At 33.1% G+C, this 24,833-nt stretch overlaps 3 protein-coding genes across 8 annotated transcripts; 2 read left to right on the forward strand and 1 right to left on the reverse strand.

The window, feature by feature from the left end:
* Nucleotides 1-3,685: 3,685 nt before the first annotated feature.
* Nucleotides 3,686-7,011, forward strand: LOC114162982 (ATP-dependent zinc metalloprotease FTSH, chloroplastic). The gene is made up of 5 exons (XM_028047015.1): nt 3,686-5,252; nt 5,575-5,821; nt 5,916-6,099; nt 6,357-6,528; nt 6,625-7,011. The coding sequence occupies exons 1-5, from the start codon at nt 3,948-3,950 to the stop codon at nt 6,844-6,846; spliced, it is 2,130 nt and encodes a 709-aa protein (XP_027902816.1). The 5' UTR covers nt 3,686-3,947; the 3' UTR covers nt 6,847-7,011.
* Nucleotides 7,012-8,362: 1,351 nt separating this feature from the next.
* Nucleotides 8,363-13,739, forward strand: LOC114163191 (pentatricopeptide repeat-containing protein At2g06000-like). 6 transcript variants are annotated; one of them, XM_028047348.1, is made up of 5 exons: nt 8,363-10,670; nt 11,323-11,371; nt 11,741-11,816; nt 13,122-13,257; nt 13,412-13,739. In XM_028047348.1, the coding sequence occupies exon 1, from the start codon at nt 8,929-8,931 to the stop codon at nt 10,489-10,491; it is 1,563 nt and encodes a 520-aa protein (XP_027903149.1). In that variant the 5' UTR covers nt 8,363-8,928; the 3' UTR covers nt 10,492-10,670; nt 11,323-11,371; nt 11,741-11,816; nt 13,122-13,257; nt 13,412-13,739. The 6 variants fall into 6 exon arrangements, with proteins under 6 accessions (XP_027903149.1, XP_027903144.1, XP_027903146.1 ...); XM_028047343.1 differs by having other exon boundaries at nt 8,363-11,527; XM_028047345.1 differs by having other exon boundaries at nt 8,363-11,371.
* A 1,456-nt stretch (nt 13,740-15,195) lies between these two features.
* Nucleotides 15,196-18,334, reverse strand: LOC114164251 (nitrate regulatory gene2 protein). Its single transcript, XM_028048847.1, has 4 exons — nt 17,260-18,334; nt 16,946-17,127; nt 16,607-16,830; nt 15,196-16,103 (listed from the first exon to the last, which is right to left on the reverse strand). Exons 1-4 carry the CDS (start codon nt 18,098-18,100, stop codon nt 15,362-15,364), a joined length of 1,989 nt encoding a protein of 662 aa, XP_027904648.1. The 5' UTR covers nt 18,101-18,334; the 3' UTR covers nt 15,196-15,361.
* Nucleotides 18,335-24,833: the final 6,499 nt, after the last annotated feature.

Below are 24,833 nucleotides of genomic sequence, written 5' to 3' on the forward strand. Positions count from 1 at the left end.
GAATTGTGTATGTGGGGATGATATTATTGGTTGTTGTGCATGGTGTTTCTATTCCCTTTACCAACCAACCCACTACTTGGACTGGAGTGACTGCTCTCTTTCTAACACAAAGACACAAATCTGTGAATCTAGTCACAACCACTCACTCATCGTATTCTAAGGATGTTATGTGAACAAACAAAATTCTTAAGCTGGATGCGCACATATACTTATTTTATTTCAAAGTGAATATCCCAATTCATCTTTAAAATCTCGCTTTAGTGTTTCAAAGTTGAAGCCACATTTCAAAACACGTCGCAAACATTTAATTTATCATTTTAGTTTAATATAAATTCTAAAAATTTATAGTTTCAACTACAAAACTGATATTATTTTAAGTTTAACCTAATCCTACAAAATCAATTTTTAAAATAAAATTTACAAAACATATATATATATATATATATATATATATATATAAAATAAAATTGTCTTATTTTAACTTTTACTTTTTATGTGAAACTTTAAACAAATTTAAAATAACATGATTTAAAAGGTAAATAATCAAGGATAATGTTTGTAAACTAAAAGAACTCCATAGAAATCTATACTAAACTAGTCTTGACGCTTTTAGATTTTGTAATGCCAATTTGATTATTCACTTTTTCTTTGTATAATAATATATTATCGGCATGTTATGCTAAACTTGATTATCCAGGATATTTTTTTTATTTTATTTTCAAAAGCATGTATAAAATGTTTATATATATATATATATATATATATATATATATATATATATATATATATATATATTGTGAGGAAAATCATTGAGAATCATTTTATTAATAAAGAGATGAAATAAACACAAAAAAACACATAGACAATACATTCATGTCCTGAGTACACCCACACTCTCCAAAATAATAATTTAACTCAAATTTTATAACGCTCTTATTACAAGAGTAATAAAAAAACAAGAATAGTCAAATATAAGTTTGAATTATCTTTGACTTAAGACAAGAAATATCAATAACTTAGAATTCATTATATAGTCACTAACAACACTCACTTTCTAAGTTTTATATATATATATATATATATATATATATATATATATATATATATATATATATATATATATATATATATATATATATATATATATATAACTTAGAGAAATTTCGTATTATAAATCAATTTTATAAAATTGAATTAAATTAATAATTCAAAACTTATATTAATAAAGTTTATTATTTATCAGTCTTGTAAGATTACATTAAATGTAAAATCTACTTATTTCTTAAACCACCTGTTCTGCGACAGTATGTCCCCACATGCAACCTTAACTGTTACCAATTGTCTTGAGAGCTCGTAAAGTTTGATCATTCGTAGTTTTGAATAATCCCCTTTAATGGCACTTCATCTATGGACATTAAATTTGTGGCTATTTTTTTGTTGTGGACATTGAATGAAGGGTCTAGGAAGCAACCAAGCAAAAGAACTTAGGTCTTTGATTGTTTGAAAGAAATTGCAGGAAGTAGGGTCTTGTAGTTGCATGAATGTTAGAAGTGGCATCTTTTACCAAAGTTGCTTTCGAGCTTTCTTTAATTTTTGTTGACAAACTTTGTTGTGCCATCACTTTTTGTTTCCGTGTCTTTGCCTCATTTTGAATACTTTCTTACTGTCAAGCGAAACTCCATTGTAGTTTCACTAAAAGCGAATCAAACTATTTAATTAACTCTTATATGAATGAAACTTTATTCGATCATACAAAATATTAAGAATAACATATTCATTATTTTTTTCTAGTTTATAACATAAAAAAGAGTTCTATCCAATAATCTTTAAAATATTTCTTTTTAACGTTCGATTTTCGATTCTGGATATCAGGTTCTCAATATTTGACTCAAGATTATTGATTTCAATTTTGGTGTGAAGTTTTTGATTGGTGTCGAAGAAAATGTATTTGTCAAAGATATTGTGACGATCATGTTATATCCAAGAAAAATTAAAGCAATATTAGTTTGTTAAGAGAAGTAACCTTTTACCCTTACCTATTCCTCTATTTATAGGAAGAGTTATGGAATTATTAGAGTTCCAAATTTATGAAGTTTGTTAGGTTTATTTTTTTTGGATAGAGAACTTATCACTGAGCCAAAAGTTATAATCACTACTCAGGGTGTAACTCATGTGACCTAAGAACATAATAGTTCAAATGTCATGATTCAATTGTGATCCAACTCATTAGATATCTCATCCTTGTGACTCCGTTTACTTAATCTCTGTCACAAGATAATTATATCACCCACAACAATTTTTTCCAAATTCACGTACGAATTTAAAGTTAAATTATTCACATGGAACAAAAAAGTTATATTAGATTTATTGAGTTAACGCTTTTTCTTTTCTTGTACTTTTATGTTTTACCAACTATTTTTGTCTTTTTTTTTTCAATGCTTTTATATTTTAGTGATTTTAACTAATTTTACCAAAAATATGAATTAATCTGATTTATTTATAAAGAAAATTATGTTTTGGCAATTGTTTTTTAATAAATTTGACAAAATTACCGTAAAATAAAATTAAAATAAATAAATTTATTAATTTTTAATTAAAACAAAGTAATAAAATTATATTTTTCTTTATCTAAATAAGTAATTTGTCGAAATTTATTAAATTTTTTTTGTTAGAGTGTCAAATTTCTATTTATAAAGTCTTAAGTTTACTCACTTTATCTTATTCTTAGGTTTAGTGAATACTGTAATCTATGATGGGACTACTTTTATAATAAAAAATGTCTACGGGTGCTATGATCTATAAGTTGTAATTCTAATACTTCCACCTAGAATTATATTTTTTGTGTGTTTGGTAAAGGAAGAAGCATTATTTGTAATAATGGGCTTGGAGCATCTATTTATAATTACTCGTCTTAATCACATGTTTTATAAATTATCGTGCAAATTGTGACTAATTAAACAAAGCATTTTCAGTTTTTGCAAAAGATTGATATTAATGAAAATAAACTGAAAATAGTAAGAAACAGTAAAGTGACTAAATTATGAGGACAGTGTCTTTAATCATCATAAAAATACAGTAAAGTATCAATTGTTATTTAAATTTATAGGTCCTCGACTTATAGAATGATAAATATTAGTATATATTTTGAGTAAAGTTTGATATCAGCTATATAATCATAAACTAATAAATTAAGAATATTTTAGATTTTTTTGTGTGTAAAGGTGTAGATTTAGTAAGTCACATTGAATTTATAGAATATTATTCAGAGTTTGATTTTTCTTACATAAATCTGACAATACTTCAAGGATTAAGAGTGCATAAGTAAGAGGGGTGGGTATAAATAGAAACTCTCTAATCTCTATTGTAATAGATTAGGCCCAGTCACAACATGAGCTAAGATGGGGCGTTTCTTCCGAGGTAGAAGAAAGGATGGAGGTGCAGAAAGAAACGTTTGCTGATATGAACTTGAATGACCAATACAAAGTTCAGTAAAACAAGACCACGCTTATGAAGCTACGGAAAGAAAGTATGGAGGTGTAGTAAGAAAAGTCCGTTAAGATAAACTTGAGTGAGCAATGTAAAGTCCAGTAAAACCAGGCCACGCTTGATTTTTTTTTGTTTTGTTTTCTTTTTGGGTTTATTATGACAGAGCTGTCGATAAATAAATGGATATAGTTTAAGCCACGTATCGGAGATAGAAACACCACCAAAATCTATGGCATAGAAGGAAGCAGGTGGCCGAAGCCAAATCCAAGTTCTAACATTCACCGAAAATCTCCATTTCCCACTTCATTCTTTCAACATATATGCGCAACGATCTCTTTAATTCAAGTGTGCACTGTGCTGAAGTGTTTTTCCTCTCTTCGTGGCATACACACACTTTCTGAATCCAAAATCTAGAGCAACTTAGAAGATAGAATAAGAGCACCGAATAATTCACAGTTACGATGGCCTTCGCCACCACCGCGTTGCTCTCTTCCAACTTCCTCGGAAGGAAGGTCGTGGTGTCACCACCAACCCCCAAAACAACAAAACCATCCACTCCGTTACCGTTTATTTTCAAGAGAACCATTTTTAGCGCTCACAAACCCAATTCGGAAAAACTCAATTCCGCATCTTCACAAGCTGCTCTAGCGGCTCTTATATTCTCCTCCGCCACTCTCTCCGCCACCCCACACGCCGTAGCCGCCGATAACGTCACCCCTCCACCCGTGATCGAAGCGCAACAGAGCCAATTAAACCCCTCCACCGCAACCTCCTCACCTTTCTCTTCGAACCTTCTCACAGCACCCAAACCCCAAGCCTCTTCGGACCTCCCCGAAGGCACCAATTGGCGCTACAGCGAGTTCTTGAACGCCGTTAAGAAGGGTAAAGTCGAGCGGGTCAGGTTCAGCAAAGACGGTTCCGCTCTCCAACTAACCGCCGTTGACGGCCGTCGAGCCTCCGTTATCGTCCCCAATGACCCCGACCTCATCGACATCCTCGCCATGAACGGCGTCGACATTTCCGTCGCCGAAGCTGAATCGCCTAACGGCTTGTTCAACATCATAGGCAACTTGCTCTTCCCCTTTCTAGCATTCGCCGGGTTGTTCTTCCTCTTCCGCAGAGCCCAAGGCGGGCCCGGGGGCCCCGGTGGGCTTGGCGGGCCGATGGACTTCGGGCGGAATAAGTCCAAGTTCCAAGAAGTCCCCGAAACCGGGGTTACCTTCGCTGACGTGGCGGGCGCGGACCAAGCGAAGCTTGAGCTGCAAGAGGTTGTTGATTTTTTGAAGAACCCTGATAAGTACACTGCGCTGGGTGCGAAGATTCCGAAGGGGTGTCTTCTGGTGGGACCACCGGGAACCGGGAAGACGCTTCTGGCTAGGGCTGTGGCTGGGGAAGCGGGTGTGCCGTTTTTCTCGTGCGCGGCTTCGGAATTCGTGGAGCTGTTTGTGGGGGTTGGTGCGTCGAGGGTGAGGGATTTGTTTGAGAAGGCGAAGAATAAGGCACCGTGCATTGTTTTCATTGATGAGATTGACGCCGTGGGGAGGCAGAGAGGGGCGGGGCTTGGAGGTGGCAACGATGAGAGGGAACAGACCATTAACCAGCTTCTGACGGAGATGGATGGGTTTTCTGGTAACTCTGGAGTTATTGTTTTGGCTGCAACTAACAGACCTGATGTTCTTGATTCTGCATTGTTAAGGCCTGGCCGGTTCGATAGGCAAGTTACTGTAGATAGACCTGATGTTGCTGGCAGAGTTAAGATCCTTCAGGTGAGTCAGTCTCAGCCATGAACCCTTTCTCGAATATTGTTATTCAATTGGATCAGTTCCTTGCTGTTTTTGCTAATTATAGTATTAGAGAGTGTGATGCCAACATTTCCATATAAACATTACTAATGTAAATTTTTGAAATTGATTGGAGGAGAAAAACCAAGAGCACCTCAGTATATAAATTTTCTCTACTTTTAATTAGATTGGTGGATTTGGGAGTTTTTGTTAGGTCCAACCTTTGTGTGCAATGAGTGTAGATGAATTTGTTATGTACATTTCTGTATCTGAACTTCTGGATTGATCAACTCTCGTTCTCTGTTAGGTGCATTCAAGAGGAAAGGCGCTTGCAAAGGATGTTGACTTTGAAAAAATTGCAAGGAGAACCCCGGGTTTCACTGGGGCTGATCTGCAGAATCTGATGAATGAAGCTGCTATTCTTGCAGCCAGGCGTGACCTCAAGGAAATCAGTAAAGATGAGATATCTGATGCGCTTGAAAGGATCATAGCCGGACCCGAAAAGAAAAACGCCGTGGTCTCAGATGAGAAGAAGAAATTAGTAGCATATCATGGTGTGTATTTTTTGTATGTTAAATACTATATAGTTTGGGAGGTGTTGGTTCGTTTTCTGGTGTTCAACCTTGTTTTTTCCATGTTTATTTTCAGAGGCTGGCCATGCGTTGGTTGGTGCTTTAATGCCTGAATATGACCCCGTAGCCAAGATATCAATTATTCCTCGTGGCCAAGCTGGTGGTCTCACATTCTTTGCTCCTAGTGAAGAGAGGCTCGAGTCTGGATTGTACAGCAGAAGCTACTTGGAAAATCAGATGGCTGTTGCTCTGGGTGGAAGGTCAGTGAACCTTTCAGTTCATGGAAACATGCACTGTTACTTTCTTTGATTTCGGATTTTGATGTTTGCTAGTCGCTATTCCATCACAGCTACCCCACTTGTCGTGAATTGGCTTAATGGCCACTTAGTGATCTGCATATAAACTGGTCTTTTTATTCGCTCCTTTTGTATATTTTTAATGGACTCTTGTGGATTTGAGATTCAGAGTTTTCAGCTTTGAGTATTGTCTGACAAATTTGATATCTCTGGCCAAACAGGGTCGCTGAAGAGGTTATTTTTGGCCGGGAAAATGTCACCACTGGAGCATCAAACGACTTCATGCAAGTTTCTCGAGTGGCAAGGCAGATGGTTGAGAGATTTGGGTTCAGCAAAAAGATTGGACAAGTTGCTATCGGTGGACCTGGAGGAAATCCATTCTTGGGTCAACAGGTAGAAGAAATAGTTTGATGCCTCAGACACCGTTACCGTGTTCTTGATTCTTGAACAACAACATATGCCTCACCTTTTCAAATGATTTTAATGCAGATGTCAACGCAAAAGGATTACTCCATGGCAACTGCTGATGTAGTGGATGCGGAAGTAAGGGAACTGGTAGAGAGAGCATATTCTAGGGCAACAAATATCATCACAACTCACATTGACATCCTTCACAAGCTTGCTCAACTCCTCATAGAAAAAGAAACTGTTGATGGTGAAGAGTTCATGAGTCTATTCATTGATGGAAAGGCCGAACTATATGTTGCATAATCATACACGTAAGTCATAGGATCAATGTTTGTACTTTTAAGATACGCTCAGACATGTACACTGTAAGAATGAATTAAATATTTTATCAAATTCAAGAAGAAAAAGAAATACGGTTCAGTTCCTGTTTTACACCTTCTGATGAAGTCCATTTCAAACTTCAAAGCATACAATGGATTTTCTGCTAGGATAACAGAATGATATGGACTCATGTTCGGTTATCTCCCTCCTTGCTCTTTCTCTTCTGTAGTTTACAATCCTTCGCATAAAATGACAAGTCACCACGATTTTTTTTTGCTTCCTTCATTCCCTCGTTTGTTGGGTCCTCCACTCTTGCAAAGAACTAAACACGTATACGAAGACGTGTTCAATGTAACATTTGAAACTTACACAGAAAGAACTCGTGTGGTTACAAGTTAGTACCTCTTTACTCCCTTTGCCATTTTTCTCTTTCGTTGTCAATAAAATCTGACGAATACTGTGAGAACAAGTCCCAGACAGGAGGTCTTTCACACGATTCAACTCTCTTAGAGTGCACCCAACACTCTGAAGAAAAAAATGTGCACTTGTCATTCTCATTATTGGCTTGCGGATGATTGGGTTTTTATGCTTTTCTTCAATGTAAATATTTAGTCCCACAATCCAAACTATATATAGTTGAGTTTGTAAAAAGGGGAATTAAAAAAAAAAAGTTTGATGAATTTAATATATATTGGGCTGATTCAGGCATCAAAAAGTTTGAATTATGCATGTTTCAATTTTAACTTATTTAACGATATCAACTTTAAATTAAGATCACTTCCTTCGCTCAAATCAAGTTCAACTAATCAATTATAATATTAAGTTTTCAACTAAATTGTTGTTGATTATGTTCATTGTTAGACCCCGATATAATGTTTGGAAACTATGTACAAATAAAAAGTATATTTAAATTACAAACATAATAAGTTCTGTATTTACAAAAGCTAATAAGATAATAATAAGAAAAAAATCATATGAAAATCTCCTTGAACAAAACAAAGAACAATAGTACAGTATGAACCAAAAACCAGTCCCCTCCCAATTAAAAAAGTAACGTTTTAGGGTTTTTTTCACAATGATTTGAATTGAGAAAATAAACATAAAGAATAGTGACAAACAACTTAAATAGTTGAACAATTTTACTGAATGTTGCAACCAAGTTTTCAATTTAGCAGAGATAGAAATTGCTAAAAATATTTATCTTCTTTAGTTTGTGACAAAATTTCAATTTGAATCAAATGTCCCCCAATTTAGTGTGAAATATGGGGGAATATTTATTTCATTTTTTATTTTATTTTTAAACAATTAAATACATTTTTATAGCCAAAAAAATATTAAAAACACAATAAAGTAAAATAATTGTTTTCCTCATTTATTTTTTTTATGCAATTCAATATTTTTATTCTTTTTCATTCAATATTTTCTTCATATATTACTTTTATTTTAAGCTTCACATTTTTTCCCCCTCCGATTTAATTTCTCATGATAAAAAGAACTAAAATTCACACGCGCAATGGTGGCATCTCAGGTGAGGCGAAAGATGCTAAAACCCTAAGCTGACAGAGTAAGCGGAAAAAACCGTGGGAACCCTTTTGCCTTCACCAAACGCAGTCTTTATCTTCTTCGTCAACAAAAAATCGTTATCTTCTCCGCCACCGCGATTCCCATTCTTCACAAATATCAGAACTCAATGGAGCCACCCGCAAAAAAGTGGCTCCTACCTAGGTCACGCATGCGCCAGAGAACCACTAAAATCCACTACACAGGTTCAAGCAGGTAGCCATAGCAGAATCAAAGACACAACACAATCTTCATTTCCCACCTCGTTCTTCCAGAAGCACTTACAAACAATAAATCACGTTTATAATCGAACTGTGTCTTCATCTCCGCAGCATTTTTTGGGCCACTTTTTAAAATCTCCGTCACTCGCATTTTCTAATTGCGAACTAAGAAGTGTGGCGTCGTGGATAGAGAGATCCAAGGCCCAGGCTGGCCCAACGAAGAAAAAGCCCGAATCGCGTCCACGTTCGGCGAATTAGAACCGATGTTATCGACTTGGAACCCATGGGTTCAATCAGAATGGCCGAAGCCTGGTTCGTCAAGATCGCGTGCACCATTTTCGTTCGCTCTTCCTCGGTGGACCCTTTCCTGGGCTATTTCAGTAAGCACCTAACCCCTTCGCTCGTTTATGAGGTCGTGAATAAGTTGAACATTCCCAATTTGGGTTTCAAGTTCGTTGAATTCAGTAGACACAAGTTGCACATGAGTCACCCTTATTTGACGTATAATCTGCTCTTGAGGTCACTTTGTCGATCGAATCTTCACAGTGCCGCGAAATTGGTGTATGATTGGATGAGGTGTGACGGGCAGATTCCTGATAATTGGTTGTTAGGGTTTTTGGTTTCTTCGTATGCCGCTGTTGGTAGGATAGATATTTCGAAGGAACTGCTTGCGGATGTTCAATGTAATTGTAATGTTGGAGTCAATGCTGCTGTGTATAACGACTTGTTCAATGTTTTGATTAGGCAGAGTAAGGCACTTGATGCTGTTTTTCTGTTTAGGGAGCTTGTCAGGTTGCGGTATAAACCCGTGACCTACACAGTCAATATTTTAATGCGAGGGTTGTGCAGGGCCGGGGAAATTAGCGAGGCTTTTAAGCTTCTTGAGGATATAAGGAGTTTTGGTTGTTTGCCAGATTTAATTACGTATAATACTCTTATTCATGGTTTGTGTCGGATTAGTGAGGTGGATAGAGCTAGAAGTTTGCTAAAGGAAGTTTGTTTGAATGGGGAGTTTGACCCTGATGTTGTTAGTTACACGACGATAATATGGGGTTATTGCAAGTTGGGTATGATTGGGGAGGGGACTTTGCTTTTTGATGAAATGATTAGATCTGGAACTTTGCCTAATACGTATACCTTCAACGCTATTATTGATGGATTTGGGAAGTTGGGTGACATGGCCTCTGCACAAGCCATGTATGAGAAGATGCCTGTTAATGGTTGTCCACCTGATGTTGCTACTTTCACTTCTTTAATCAATGGGTATTTTCGAGTTGGGAAGGTGCACCAAGCAATGGACATGTGGCATAAAATGAACGACAAAAATATTTGTGCGAGTTTATATACATACTCTGTTCTTGTTAGTGGCCTTTGCAATAATAACAGACTACACGAAGCTCGGGATATTTTGGCACTGTTGAATGGGAAGGACATTGTTGCACAGCCATTTATCTATAATCCTGTTGTTGATGGATATTGTAAATCCGGCAATGTTGAAGAGGCTAATAAAGTTGTAGCAGAAATGGAAATGAATAGATGCAAGCCGGATAAGTTAACATATACCATTCTTATTATTGGGCATTGTATGAAAGGGAGAATGCTTGAAGCAATTAGTATCTTTGATAAGATGTTGGCTGTTGGTTGTGCCCCGGATGAAATCACTGTAAATACTTTAAGATCCTGTCTTTTGAAGGCTGGAATGGCCCGTGAAGCTGCCCGTGTTACGGAGGTTATTGGTCAGAACCTGCTCTGCAGTACTTCATCATTGAAGAAATCTTATAACAAAAGCACACATGAAGATGTTCCTGTTGCTGTTATTGAAGTGATATTGCAAACCAGTGGTTAGACGGGCCTTCGACCACTTCCACCATATACGTTGAGTGCTGGGTGCACGTGTCTCCAGTGTGGATCAAAGTAATGCTATCATCAGAGGCAGAATGTCTCTTTTTTTCCTGGAGATTGTATTTACATTGCATGGTCATTCTCTTCCAAGTTTCAGCTGGTTATTTTTGAACCCGGAGTTAGGTATACTCTAGTTAACTTTGAGTTGATTTTTCATTTTTCATGGTCTCAGCCAGTCTCAAGCTCAAGTAAATGAGGAGGAGACTTTAGTTAGGCCTTTGACAACCGACATAAAACTTCTCAAAATCCCAAACACGGATTTTTCATTGTCCTCTGGATTTTGAATTTTGTTTCTTACTTGAAATAGATTTTATCCAGTCTTTTCTTTTGTAAACTGTAGTGCTAGTTAATTGATTTTCTTGTTCATATGGAAGTGCATTTACTTGATAGTATACTGAATTCTACTTGAAAGAAATTAAATAAAATGAAATGTCAAGCTCTTTTTTCTTGTAAACTTTACAGTAAATATACTATATTGTACAAAGATAGGGGAAGTATTATCGAGGATTTGATGAGACAAAACCTTTGATAAGAGAAAAATTAAGGAAATTATTGTCTTCTTAGGCTCAAAAGTTGGTAACATGCAGGATAGAAAGTGGTTGTATAACAAAATTCTTGAACATTGTTGTCATCTATGATTGTGTGGAAAGATTTGGGCCGAAATGCAAGGAATTCTGTAATACTACAGTTCATTTGCAAAAAGCCTCCTGTCGTTCGAAACTCAATAACACAATTCCTTGTTCTTAAGTAAATTCTGTGTATTGACTCAATACAGGCAGTTTTCTGCACATGGATTAGTGGTTAAAATCACTCTGCAAGATCTGGTAAGTTATGCCTCTTGAGTTACTGAGTTTTGAGCCATATGGGAAATTTGTATCCGTTTGCATTTGACAAAGTATTTAATAATGGGGTTTCTCCGCAAGATGCTTATATTGAGATATCTCAATTGGTACAAAGGGCGCTTGATGGGTTCTATCTAGGTGATTTTAACTTGCCACTTTTGGCTCATTATTTTAGACAGAACTAATGCATAGAAAATAGGTAAAAATGGAGTATGAAAACTTCAAAACATTAAAGCTGTATCTGAATTTCTTTTGATTTTGGATCAATATGGATTTTATTTTTAATATTTTGTGCTATTTTATCTCTTAGAAATTAAATGAAGAATGAATAAATTCTGAATTTTGGTGCAGGCTTATGTTCTAGGATACCCACCAAACCAATGGGAAATAGTTTGCTCACAAATGTAGACTTCTATTTGATGAAGAGGTAATTTATCTTTCGTTTATACACGAATCCATCAATTGCATGTTGGCTGTGGTACATTAACCATAAATTTGTGCTGTTAATATTAGATAGATGAGTAGAGTTATCGAATATGATGTGATGTGAGAAGCATTGATACTGATTAATGGGTATCTTTCACCATAAATATCTCTAGATTATCAATACATCAATACCTATTCTTCACTATTTCTCGAGTAAACTGAATTAGATTGTCTTATGTGAAGAAGAGGACGTGTACCAAGATAAAAGTGATGACATATATTGATGATCTCGAGATAATAAACGTCTAAGATACCAATTAAATAAAATAGGTTGAATTATTCTTTTTATAAATATGCGGTAGTTTTTCTTTTGTAGCTATAAAAGTGTGGTAACTAAAATATTGGTGTTTCCAAAATACTGTGGAGCCATGGTTCAGAGTTTTTTTACGAGTGTCTTATTCTTTAAGACTAATATTGGTGTGTTATTTGAGTTAGGAATATAAAAAATCGCGACAAATATATTATTTTTAAATTCACTTTCGTTTCTCCTAGCTTTGATTTTATTCCATTGTTCTTTTTTTCACTCTTTCTCTGTAAACTATTATTGGGATGGTTTTCTTACTGTCGTATATATTTCTTCATGAACATTTGGGTTAACGTTGAAGAAGTACAAAAATAAGGTGTACGAGTTAGAATCGTGAAGAAAATTTGTTTGTCCATCATAGCAGCTCTTGGTCTTTTGACGAATACAAAAAGTTGATAATATTTGAGTTTAGATATTGGGCTTGAAACCCAATTAGAACGAGAAATCCTAATAAAAAGTGTCACCTCCCTTCTGTTCCTAAGTAATAGAGTGGAGAATAACTACCCTTATCTCTATAAATAAACCTCTATAGTATCACTACAGGAGAAACACATTGAATATTTCTAGTCTAAGTCTCATTTTAGATTTAGCAGGAACATTTTCAGCTCTCGACCTTTAGACGAGTATAAAAAGTTGATAATATTTAGGTTTAGATATTGGGTTTGAAACTCACTTAGAACAAGAAATCCTGATAACAGTGTCGCTGCCTACTACTCCTAGGTAATAATATAATGGAGAATAACTACTTCTATTTCTATAAATAAATCTCTACAAGAGAGACACGTCGAATGTTTCTAACTTGTCTCATTTTAAATTTAGCAAGAACAAAAATAAAGAGATATTTTAAATCAATGATACCGAAAGGACAAAAATGAGTTATTAAAGAGGGGTTGTCTTATAGCCCCTTCAGAGAAAACGGCACTGAAATCGTTACTTGTGCAGAGAGAGGAGATATATCCCCATTACTTGGATGCGAGACGAGGACAACCCCGCCAGCTTCTTGCAAGAAGCATTTACAAAATCTTGTGCAGAGAGGTAGAGAAGGAACTAACATACAAAAGAATGACCTTAACCACAGGTGTGTCTGTGATGTATTAGTGGATATTGATTTCGACGGGGAAAAGATATTTTTTAGTGATTTTATTGTATATTTTATTTTGTTTTGTTTTATTAGCAAAAATAATATATATTATTACATAGAGACTCTAATAGTGTCGTAATTCCAAATACAGGTCCAACATGAAGGTTTTAGAGCATCTCCATTTCGACGTGTTTAATGTTAAACATAGATTTTTCCTGGTTTTGACGTTGGAGATGAATAAAGTGGGGAGTTGTTTTACCGTACCTGAGACATCGGTTTTGGTAGAAAGCAACTCCTGCATTCCAGCGTGTATAACATGGGGAATCACACAAGGATCAGGGGAATCAATTCTATTGGGGTAAACAAATGCTTGAAAAGTAAAAAGTGAAAATAAGTGATATGTATCAATGGAAGCTATAGAAAAACGAAACAGCTTAAAGAAGATTCTTGAAATGGAGATACGTATTTGTCTTTGGTTACCAAGCATCAATGCAAAACTAGAGGCCCTAAATGCAGCGTAACCCGCACCTGTCAAATCTAACAAGCCACGTGAACTTCCCTAAAGTAAGAACATAATATATTTTTTGACATTTTCTCCAAAACGCAATGCGCATAAAACTCAATATTTACCCCTTGTAATACAACCCTTCCACCTTGAATGTGTGTGAATGCAAGCTTCAATGTTACTCATCCACTTAACATGTGAAATACCAGTGTGAGAGAATAGATAGGTATTGAATTTGACTTCCTCCACCCGAGTTACAAAATCAATTGAGTTTTATTTTGTTACTTTTGATTTAGTTTTTAAAAGATTCAATTTGGTTGTTGTTGAATTTCAACATAACATGGAGGATCAATTACAATAGAGACAAAAGTTGAACATAACGAGTAAGGTGTGATCGATAAAGAAGGTAAATGGGAGAAAAAATAGATTGTGGAAGAGAAAAGAAATATATAGGATAAAAGAGAGGTGGTTTGTTTGAGAAAAATAGGACAAAAATTAAAAAAATCGAAATTATTTAAATCAAACAATAAACATTTTTGTTTTTCCTTTACTTCTTTTTTTTCTTTATCAATGAAGTATGGTCAGCTTCAAAGACTTTTTTCGTATCAATTGCATGTTAAAGAGATGTGAGTACTAGTTAAGGTAGCCATATGAAGCAAAATGAAGAGTACAGAGAGAGTTTGAAGAAGGAAGTACACAGTTCCACTTAGAGTAAGAGTTATGGGTTCCATAGTGAAGTTGAAACAAGTTGATAGAGGGTTGGGACCCAAGAAAAAATCAGCAGCCGCAGAAACTGGACGACAAATAAGGGGGGCCATCGTTCACGTTCCGGAAAAAATCAAAACCACCAAAGCGACTACTCGATCAGGCAGTGGAAAAAACAAAGAACGGTTTCCAAGTGTTTAAAGTTTCAACATTCTCACATCGCAATTCAGAAACTAAAGTTTGAACTTTCATAGCTTTCCAAGAAAACTTTCTAAATTTTCTCTCCATGCATGGTGTTAAGGAAAATGATATTTTGACAATTCAATGTTTTTACACCTATCTTATAACTTATTTTTTTATAAATAAAGTTCTCTCCGATAAAACTTCCGAAATTTTCTCTCCATGCATGGTCTGTCTAAAGAAAATGTTACTTTGACAATTCATGAAGTTTTTACACTTATCTAATAACTTATTTTTTTACAAATAAAGTTCACTTTTTTTTTTTTATATTTTACTCTAAAATAAGTTGTTAAATGATTAATTTTTGGTATCAAACAATTTTTTCGTCGTGATAAATTCATTCTAGAAACTACATTTCATACCCCTATTTACATCTAAAAGTGATGAATAATTTCTGAGAAAAATATAAAGGTTCTGTCTCAGAAGCACGGAGACCGTAAATTAGAAGAGACCCTGAACTAGAGCAATTTAGGTTTTTACCTTCTAAAACTGGTTTTGCCATAGGAATTTCATTATTAACAATTACCAGATGAAGTAAACAAACGTTTTCCTACAAAGAAAAAGTTATGAGACACTGCACAAAAATATTATGTTCGAAAATTGAGATAACATCATCAATCCTACAAAATTCATCGAATCAAAAGTCCTAAGCTAGTTATTTTTGTTGGATTCTCCCAAAACATGGTCCTCTTGCTTAATTTGTTGGCAAAGCTCTTCATACAAGCGAGCAGTGGTGTCAGTGAACCTCTCCATGGCACAAAAGATCTGCTTCAAACCTGATTGTAAGTTAGTAGTATCAACAATATCAGCATGATGCACAGCATCCCCTCGTAACAGTGCATCAAAATCTTCTCTAACCATTTGTTTCTCTCTAGCACGCACCACTTTGTGCATCTTTTGCTCCTCCCTGTCCAACATCTTCACCTTTTTCTCTAATTCTTTGTCCAATGTTAGTTTTTGTTGAAGCTCCAAAATATGCTTTTCCAAAAGCTCATTCAATCTGAGCATAAACCCATTTACGGATTCGATTACATTCTTCTCTGAGAGATTATCCACTGCCCTCGACCATTTGTTGCAGACGACAAACACAGGTGGTGCCCCAATCTTACTGGGTGAAAAGGGAGTTGAGTCATCGGGTACTTCTTCAGGTTCATATAATAGACATCTTACGAGCCAATCATTCAACGCTTTCACATGAGACTTCTGTGCTTTAATCCAATCTAAGAAACTCAAGTTCCATTTCTGTATCTCAGATTTGAGCTTCATTGTTGCATCAATATGATCATTACTATGCTTTCTGCTTAAGGAAGAGGCATCTAAAGTGTTGGCTTCAACAATTTGCTGATATTGACACTTGTAACATTCTTGCATATCTCTCCACATTCCTAGAAACCTTTTCCATACATGAACAGTCATCAGCTAGGATGAAGAATGAAAAGGAATAACAATCTTTTAGATGACTACAAGGACTACAATATAGATGCGTTAATGTTCAATACAACTTTCAGAACACATTATAAAATATATATATAACCTTAAAAATAAAGAAGTCACTGAAGAGGTTCCAGAAAAGTACATGTGCTGACACGCTTATATTTTCTTAATTTGATACAGAATGAACAAGGTATGTTTCTAATGCAAAAGTTACTAGGATGTCATTGTTTTGTCGCTCAGGCTAATAATGCCTGCAATGGTTGTTGGCATAGTATAAGATTATAAAAAACTGTTACCTACAGGCTAAAAAACAAGATAACGGCCATCAAGAGTGAAAAATACAAATCCTTAGCTCTTAACTTCTCAAAAACTAAGTTATATGACGTATCTGCCAAGTGCCACCTAAAGAGGTTAAAACAATTCAACACAGATTTGTTACAAGAAACTTTTGTTACGACTTACGTGAGAATAAACCGGTTGATCTGCGGCCACAACTCCTCTTCCCTCAACTTGCTAATTGTAATTGATATTTTGTCAACTACTTGGATAGAAATTTTCATTTTTGTAGCTAAAATCCCAATGAAAGTTTGAACAGAATCGATTTTCTGTGCATCGGCATCTTTTTGTTTCATACGTCTCAACTGCTTACACTTCTTCTGATGAAGCATGCGCAATTTCTCCTCGGCCTGAGAAATTAAACACAATGATTATTGGATAAGAAAATAAATGAATTGAACGCTTCTTATAAATTTATCGCCATTTTTACAAGAACCGTGAAAAGGAAAAAAAAAAAGTTTATACCTTGACTTCATGATACAGCTTCCTCTCCCACATACATAGTTTCTTCAGAGTAGAAGAGAGATTTCCGTAACTACAAACTCCGTCACTCTCAGAACCCATTCTCCGTACAAGCAATTGGGATTCCATGCATTTAGCTCCAAGAGGACTTGAAGGAGTAAACACATGCATCATCTTGCAAGAAACTGATCCCAAAAACCTCTCACTTATTCGTTAGTTTAAGTTTAATCAACAACAGAAACAACAAAATTAAGAACAAAAAAAAACAACAACAAACGTACAAAAAAACAAAAAAACGCATGCACCTTCACGCTTACCCGGATTGAGATCAAATTTTCGATGATAACGAAGTTTCCCAACGTCCAACAATTCCAAAATCGGATTCCCTGACTCCGACGCTCTCTCAAACAGAATCTGAATCTCTTTCACCGCCTCGGAAAAACCTTTCCCTGATTTCACTTTCGCACACTGCTCTGAAACTGAAACCGAAACCGCTTCCTCTTTCTCCAAAACCACCTTCTTTTCCTTCAAATCACCGTTCTTTTTATTCTTCCTCGCTTCTCCATTTTCTGCCTTCAATTTATTCACGTCACGCTTCACAACCTTCACTTTTTCCTTCTCCGCCGCGTCCGCGTCACCGCCTCTGGGAATGTACGGTACGTGGTACTTCTCGTACGGCTCAAAAAAGTTAAGAAAGTCCCAGGCCGAGCCGCTAGGCGGCGGCGGCGACGGCGGCTTCGAGCCGAAATAGCCGCCGGAACGAGGAGGGGAAAATGGAGCGTAATCATAACGAGCGTGCGTGAACGATTGGAACTCTTCTTTCTCCGTTTCTTCGGTTTCCGATTCAGAATGCAAAAGGACGTGACCATGCGTATCATCTGAGTCTGAACTAAGGGAAGAAGGGGAACGAGGCGGTGGTTGAGATTTCTCGACAGAAACCTTTGTTTCCTTATTCGGGACATTCGTTTCGTCGAAATCGTCGAAACCGTCGAAGAAACAGAGGAGAGCGGGTCCAAGTGTTCTGAGTGCCTCCATGTGCGCCACGTGTGCGTCGGCGAGGGCGTAGCTTTGGCGAAGCGCTTCATCCAAGAACTTGCAACGGTCACGGCACAGCGCCACTGCCGGTAGCCGGTCAAGCCTTGAGGTGTTGCAGCCCATTGCTCCGAGCAGTCACCGGCGGCGAACCCACCCGAAGCGAGAGAAAATATAGTAGAATTCTTTTACCTTTTCGAAAGAACGCTGTTGTTGGAAAAGAGAGTGATATTTTGCAGGTTCTTCTTAATTTCTGTGACGCTTGGAACTGTGAAACGATTTTGGTTATAGTGATTGGAAAAAGATTGGTACACGTTTTGTGTTAATTGGTGAATTTGATTACTGTGTTATGCAATTGGGTTTATTATGGTAAGAGTGGACCGCTTAGTGCAACTGTTATAATAAAGTGGCGGGTAGGGAATGTAACGTCTCTTTGTTCTGATTTTTTGAGTTTTTTTTTTTTTTTCTTTTTTTCACTTTCTCTTCTCATTTCACTGTTTATTATTACTCCACTGTAATTCAACAATAATGTAATTTTGTCCTAGAACCGTTAAAATAGATAAAATGTGTGAAAGGATATAAATAATTTAGTACTACTAATATTATAACATAATGATAAAATATTTCGCTATTTAATGCCACTTTGATATTTAAAATTATATTTCAGTGATGATAATTTTATAAAACTGGAAAATTATATATTTTTTATTTGTAATTTGATGATAAAATAATCTTTAAAATTGCGCTTCATAAAACTTAATAGTAAAACATGATTCTAGATTTTTTTTTTTTATATATTCCATGAATAAACTAATAACTTTTAATATATTTAAATATTAAATTGCTCCATTAAGCAAAGAAAAGAAACAATAACTAGAAGAAGGTGACGCGAACTACAGTTATCGCCGTTAGATGTATTCAAAATTTGTGGAATATTTGCTAGAAAAAGGAAAAAAAGACAACAAGTCTTTTTAAGTAAAACACGGTAAGTTGAAACTTGTCGTACATGTTGTTTTTCTTCTTTTTCTTTTATTCTTTTTCACAACTCATCTCTGTGTCTTTTGTTAATCAAATTCAAACACATTTAAAAAATAAAATTACCATGTTGGTGAATAGTACGAATTATTAAATAAGTTGAATTACTAGTACTTTTCTTGGACCATATATTCCCAAAAATATTACTGTAATTGTAAGAAGGTGATGTCTGAATAGGAATATTTTTTTAATAGTTATCGTACTTTTAAAAAGTTGCCACTACAGCCTTTTCCTTTTAAGAGTTTAATGGGGATGCATTCATAGTATAGAGTTTTTACGGTAATAAATTTTTAAGATGTTAACTGGAATGCATTTCTATAATTGAGTTTTTATGTTAAGAATTGGTTATAAATTAAAGGAGTGTTGATTGATTCGGATTAAGATTTCATCTTAATTGAATTCATCAAATTTGATAATGGTTGATTTTATTATAAATTAATTTAGATTTTTACCCTAGTAAGATTTCATCTTAATTAAATTTTTCAAATTTGATAATGTTTGATTTGAGTATATTCACTTAGAATCGAACTTAATCAATGACGTTCAAAATTATCAGTATTTTATTATGTTTACCTTTTTTTGGATACTTATTAGTAGTTATTACTATTTTCTTTATTTTTTTTTTTGTTTCTTTTTAGTCGACGAAGATTAATTACTACAAAATATACTTTTTAATAATAATATTATAAATGGTTTTTTAGACAATATAATGTGTTTTTATTCTTAACAATTTGTTCACATTAAATTGGAATCCAATTGATTCCAAAAGAAAAGCGCCATGTTATTTTACCGTTTGTCCTGTACTAGAAAAACAAAAACTAATAAAAATACGGATTTAGATTATTTTTTTAAAATCCTATACAAACTTCTCCGAAACAAATCTTTCAAATACGGAAAAAATCTTATGAAGTGTTCACTTTATTTTAAATATTTTTATGAAATAAAATTAACTCATCTAAATAAAATTTTAAATTATTTTCAACATCAAAAAAGTAATTTAGTAATTTTATTTTTCTTTCGATTAAACTTAATTTTTAATTATGCATCAATCAAATTATTCACTTAATTTCAAAAATTTTACTTTTAAATTTACTTATTTTCATTTTAAATCTCTTGAAAATAATAACACAAACTTCACACTCTAATTCAATCAAATCTATCATCTATCTCCCTTAAATCAATTTACACAAATAAGCATATCATTATATGTCTTATTTTCAAAGTATCCTAATATATACCTTTACATATACAATCTTAAATAATATTCAAATTTGGAGAATGACAAAGATAGATACCATTTACCCCTATGCTCATAATCAGTTGATAATTTAAATTTGAATCTATGTTTTAGGTTAGTTAGAAATTAAAATATTGAAGAATTTATAAAGAACAAAATCCACAAATTCATTACTTTAAGATTTTAGATTAAGTGTCTCAATTATTTATGTAAATTGAACTTGTGTCTTATTGTTAATCAATCTTCTCGATGAATTCATTTTCAAAATATTATTTTGTTAGATTGATTATCTTGGTCATCGACCCAAACAAGTACAATATGAGTGAAAAATCTTAGATGTGACTATTCTCTCTATTAAAATGTTTTCTATGAAGGATTTTGGAGAAGTGTGTTTCGTTGTTGTGATAAAACAATGGTATCAAAATATAATCATTGAAATACTCGTGATTGGTAATACTTTAACTCAAAAAGGAATGTATCACCTTTAAATAAAAGATGGTTAAAAATTCATGTGTTTCACATTAAATAAATATAAAAAGGTTGAACACCTTATAATAAAACTTATCCATCAATTCACTATCTTAAGATTTTAGATCGGAACGTCAATCTCGTATATCTCATTAATATTATATATCAATATTAATATCTTAGGTAAATTTTTGTTAGAAAAAGTCATTATAGTCAACGAATGTATAACCCTAATAAGAAAGTATATTTAAAAAAAAAACTTAGATACTATCCGATACTGACATTTGGAATATATTTAAAGCTTTTTATCTTAAAATTAATAAGGAAATTATGTAATAATAGGCAGTACTGAACTCACATATGAAAGAAGTTAGTTTTCTAAGTCGGTTAAAAAATCCGATAGAAACTTTTTTTCATATTTGACATAGTTTGAAACAGAATATTGGTGGCGCGAGGAAAAGAAAAAACCATTGAACTAGTATGACTTATAAGCTAACCTTTTAAGTTTCCTAATTCATTAAAAAATATATAAAAATGTAGGGTTAAATATATTTTTTTTCCTTTCAGTGAATTTTAAAATTAGTCTATTTTGAAAATTTGCACCAATTTAGTCATTCATCTCTCAAAATACATAGATTTAGTCACTTTAATAAAATTTTGTTAAGTTTATTTGATATTTCAAGCACATTTCATAATAGTATTTAACTTAACATTAAAACAAAAATGTGTCAAATACTATAAATAATTTAAATACAATTCTAAAATGCGTATGAAACATCAAAGAAACCTATCACTTAACAAAATTTGATTGAAATGACTAAATTCTAAATTTACATATTTCGAAAGATAAATGACTAAATTAGTTTAAAATTTCAGAATAGATTAATTCTAAAATTCACTAAAAATTAAAAGATTAAAAACATATTTAATCCAAAAATCTAATCTTATTGTGATTATAAAATTATAATGCCATTTGATGTCCAATCATGGACACTAGGAAACCGTGGTAGTAGAATAGCACTCCGTTAATTTTCAGCAATTTTCAACTTCGCCATTAATACCAATCATTGTTCTCCAAAGGTGAAGGCAATGAGTTGCTAGCTTTTTTATCGATCATGAGGAGGATGAGTGAAAGAATCCAAACGTTATGATTTCAGTTGGTTAAGTTCAAAGTGAAGTATTATGAGGCCATTGGGAAGTCCAAGGGTTGGTAAAGAGGCAAAATGATGAATATGATTAAGGTGAGAAGATAATGGAAATGGAAACAAAAATATTATACTTATAAAAAAGTTCCCAATGCACGCCTTTGCCATTGATGGGAAATTAAATTTGTCTTTACACCAAAAGAAAGTGTTGGGTGGAATTCCAACTCGCCTTTCATTGTGGTAACCATGTGTGCTTCCTCATCTTTTCTTCTGTGCTCTGCATCCTAATTCTACGTAAAGTCTTAACCTTTTCCGATAAATAAATAAATAGATAGGGAATACCTTTTCCAATAAATAAATAAATACATAGAGAATACGCACGCATACCCACACTATGTTATTAGGATAAAGATAGTTTAATCCATCTTTTTTAACTCATTTTTTCGATCACCATTAGATCATTTATTTTGATTCTTTCAAATGATGTGATGTGATGATCTAATAGTGATTGAAGTGGTGAGTTAAACTTTGATTGTATTATAATATAATTATTATAATACGATCAAAGTTTATTGACTTAATTTATTTTGTTAGAGTAATATAATTAAAGTTTATTTATTTATCTAATATTGACAAAAAAATTTAAAAATTAAAATTATTCAAATATTATTGAATAATAATATAATTTTTTAAAATATATAATTATTAAATTATATAATTAGAAATAGTAAATAATTATAGTAAAAAATAAAAATTAATTATTAATAGATCAAGGGTTAATATATATTTTATATTTGGTTTAAATATGTTTTTAGTCTTTTTAACTTGTAATGAAAATTATAATTGGTTATTCTACGAAATTTTAGACAAATTCAGTCTCTCACATTTAAAAATGTGTAAATTTAGTCTTTTTAACCAAATTTTGTCAAGTTTGTTTGACATTTCAAACATTTATCTCCGCTAATATTGAAGTGAAAATGTGTTGAATAGTATAAGAAATGTAAATACTATCATAGAACATGTTTCAAACGTCAAATAAACTTAACAAAATTATGTTAAAGAGACTTAATTCACTGATTTTTTAAATTGTGATACTAAACTGAATTAGGTTTTGAAAGAAACTAATTTCATTTTTCATCTTTCAATCTTCACTTAAAGTTAAAGTGACCTATAGATTTAATTCAAATCTGTTTAATTCATGATGATAAAAGGAATCGAATTTAATTTGGTCTATATAGGAAAAAAACTAACTTTTTTTATTCGACCAAATCCATATTAAACTAGGTTAAAACTAGGTTAGGCCATAGATTAAATTACAAAGAGAATGAGAAACACGAAATCCGACAGAAACATGGGAAAAGTGTGCTACTAAATACGTAACATATTATGATAAGTGGGAAATTGTAATTTGTTTAGAGAGACATGTTGCTTTTTTGGTGGGTCGTTGTCAGTAGATAAAGTCGTTAGAGATTTATGTTTTCATCTGATATGGTCCTGTTGGGGATGAATCGTTTTTACAGACAACCATAACTTTATGCCATGTTGTCATAATCATAACCTTACTTTCAATTCTCTTCATACTTTTCTTTAGTAAAACCATTCTCCTCATGCTTACAAGACTATTATGTCGAAGGATCCCACATATATTCTTTTTCTTATATTTAACGGCTTTTTCTATCTCTTTTAAGCTCTAATGATGCAGTTTATTTTCATTTTTAATTATTCGTCTTTTATTCCATAGGATATGCTTCCTTTATTTTCCTTTTTCTTCTCTATGTATTTCTTTGGAACGCTTCAAACTATAGACAAGAGAATATCATAAAAGGGAAATTAAAAACACCATTCCTTTTACTTTTTTTCGTAACCCAAATAAAAAATTCATTAATCTCTAATATTTTTACTTTTTTGCTTAATTATCAGTTATTGATAATTTTACAATACATTATTTTTTAACTATTATACTTTACAATATTTATTTTATTACTTTTTACATTAAATTTCCACACATTAAGAATGATAGATAATATAATACTGAAAAATCTATAACTCAAATGGTTGATTTGTAAAAGTATAATTGAAAATAAATGCTATAAATATACCTTATCAACAAAATAAAATCATAATATTTGTAAATTGATTTTGTACTATTTATATTTGTAAATTTTTCATCAAATAATTATATCAAACACTTATACAGTCAATAAGTTAATTCAACAATTTTTTACTTGCCAATTTTTGACTTTCAACTACCCATTAATTCCTAAATGTTAACTAACTTTTCCGCTTTCACCTAATGCAATATATTTCCAGCCAAAGACATTATTAATCGTAGGCAAAATTTTCAATTCAAAAGCAATCCACCATATCATCTTTATTCGGCTAGTTATTCATAAATGCCCAGAATTATTTTGCATAGTTTCCTACCAACACTGTCTCAATAATCATCAAAACTTATAAATACATTGTATACTGTTGAATCATTAACGGTGTATCTTCTTATATGGTATTATTACGATAAATAAAAACATATTTTTTAATTTAACAAATTTAATCACAAAATTATAAACGTATAAGGCTTTAATTAAAATATAAAGGGTTAAGTGAAAATTTGAATTAGTTACTCCTCAAAACTTTGGCCTAATTTAGTCATTCGATTTCAGAATTGTGTGAATTTAGTCATTTCAAGCAAAATTTGTTAAGTTTATTTATCGTTTTAGACGCATTTCATCATAGCATTTGAGATGTTTTACCGTTTAACATATTTTTGCTTCAATATTAGCTAAGAAACTATCATGAAACACGTTTGAAATGTCAAATAAACTTAACAAAATTTAGTTAAAATGACTAAATCCACACAATTTTAAAGTTGAAGGAATAAATTGAGTCAAAGTTTGGAAGAAAAACTAATTCCAATTTTTACTGAAAGTTAAAAAGATAAAAACATAATTAACTCAAAAATAAATTATAGAGACCC

The sequence above is a fragment of the Vigna unguiculata genome, chromosome 9 (assembly GCF_004118075.2).
Source record: "Vigna unguiculata cultivar IT97K-499-35 chromosome 9, ASM411807v1, whole genome shotgun sequence".
NCBI lineage: Eukaryota > Viridiplantae > Streptophyta > Magnoliopsida > Fabales > Fabaceae > Vigna > Vigna unguiculata.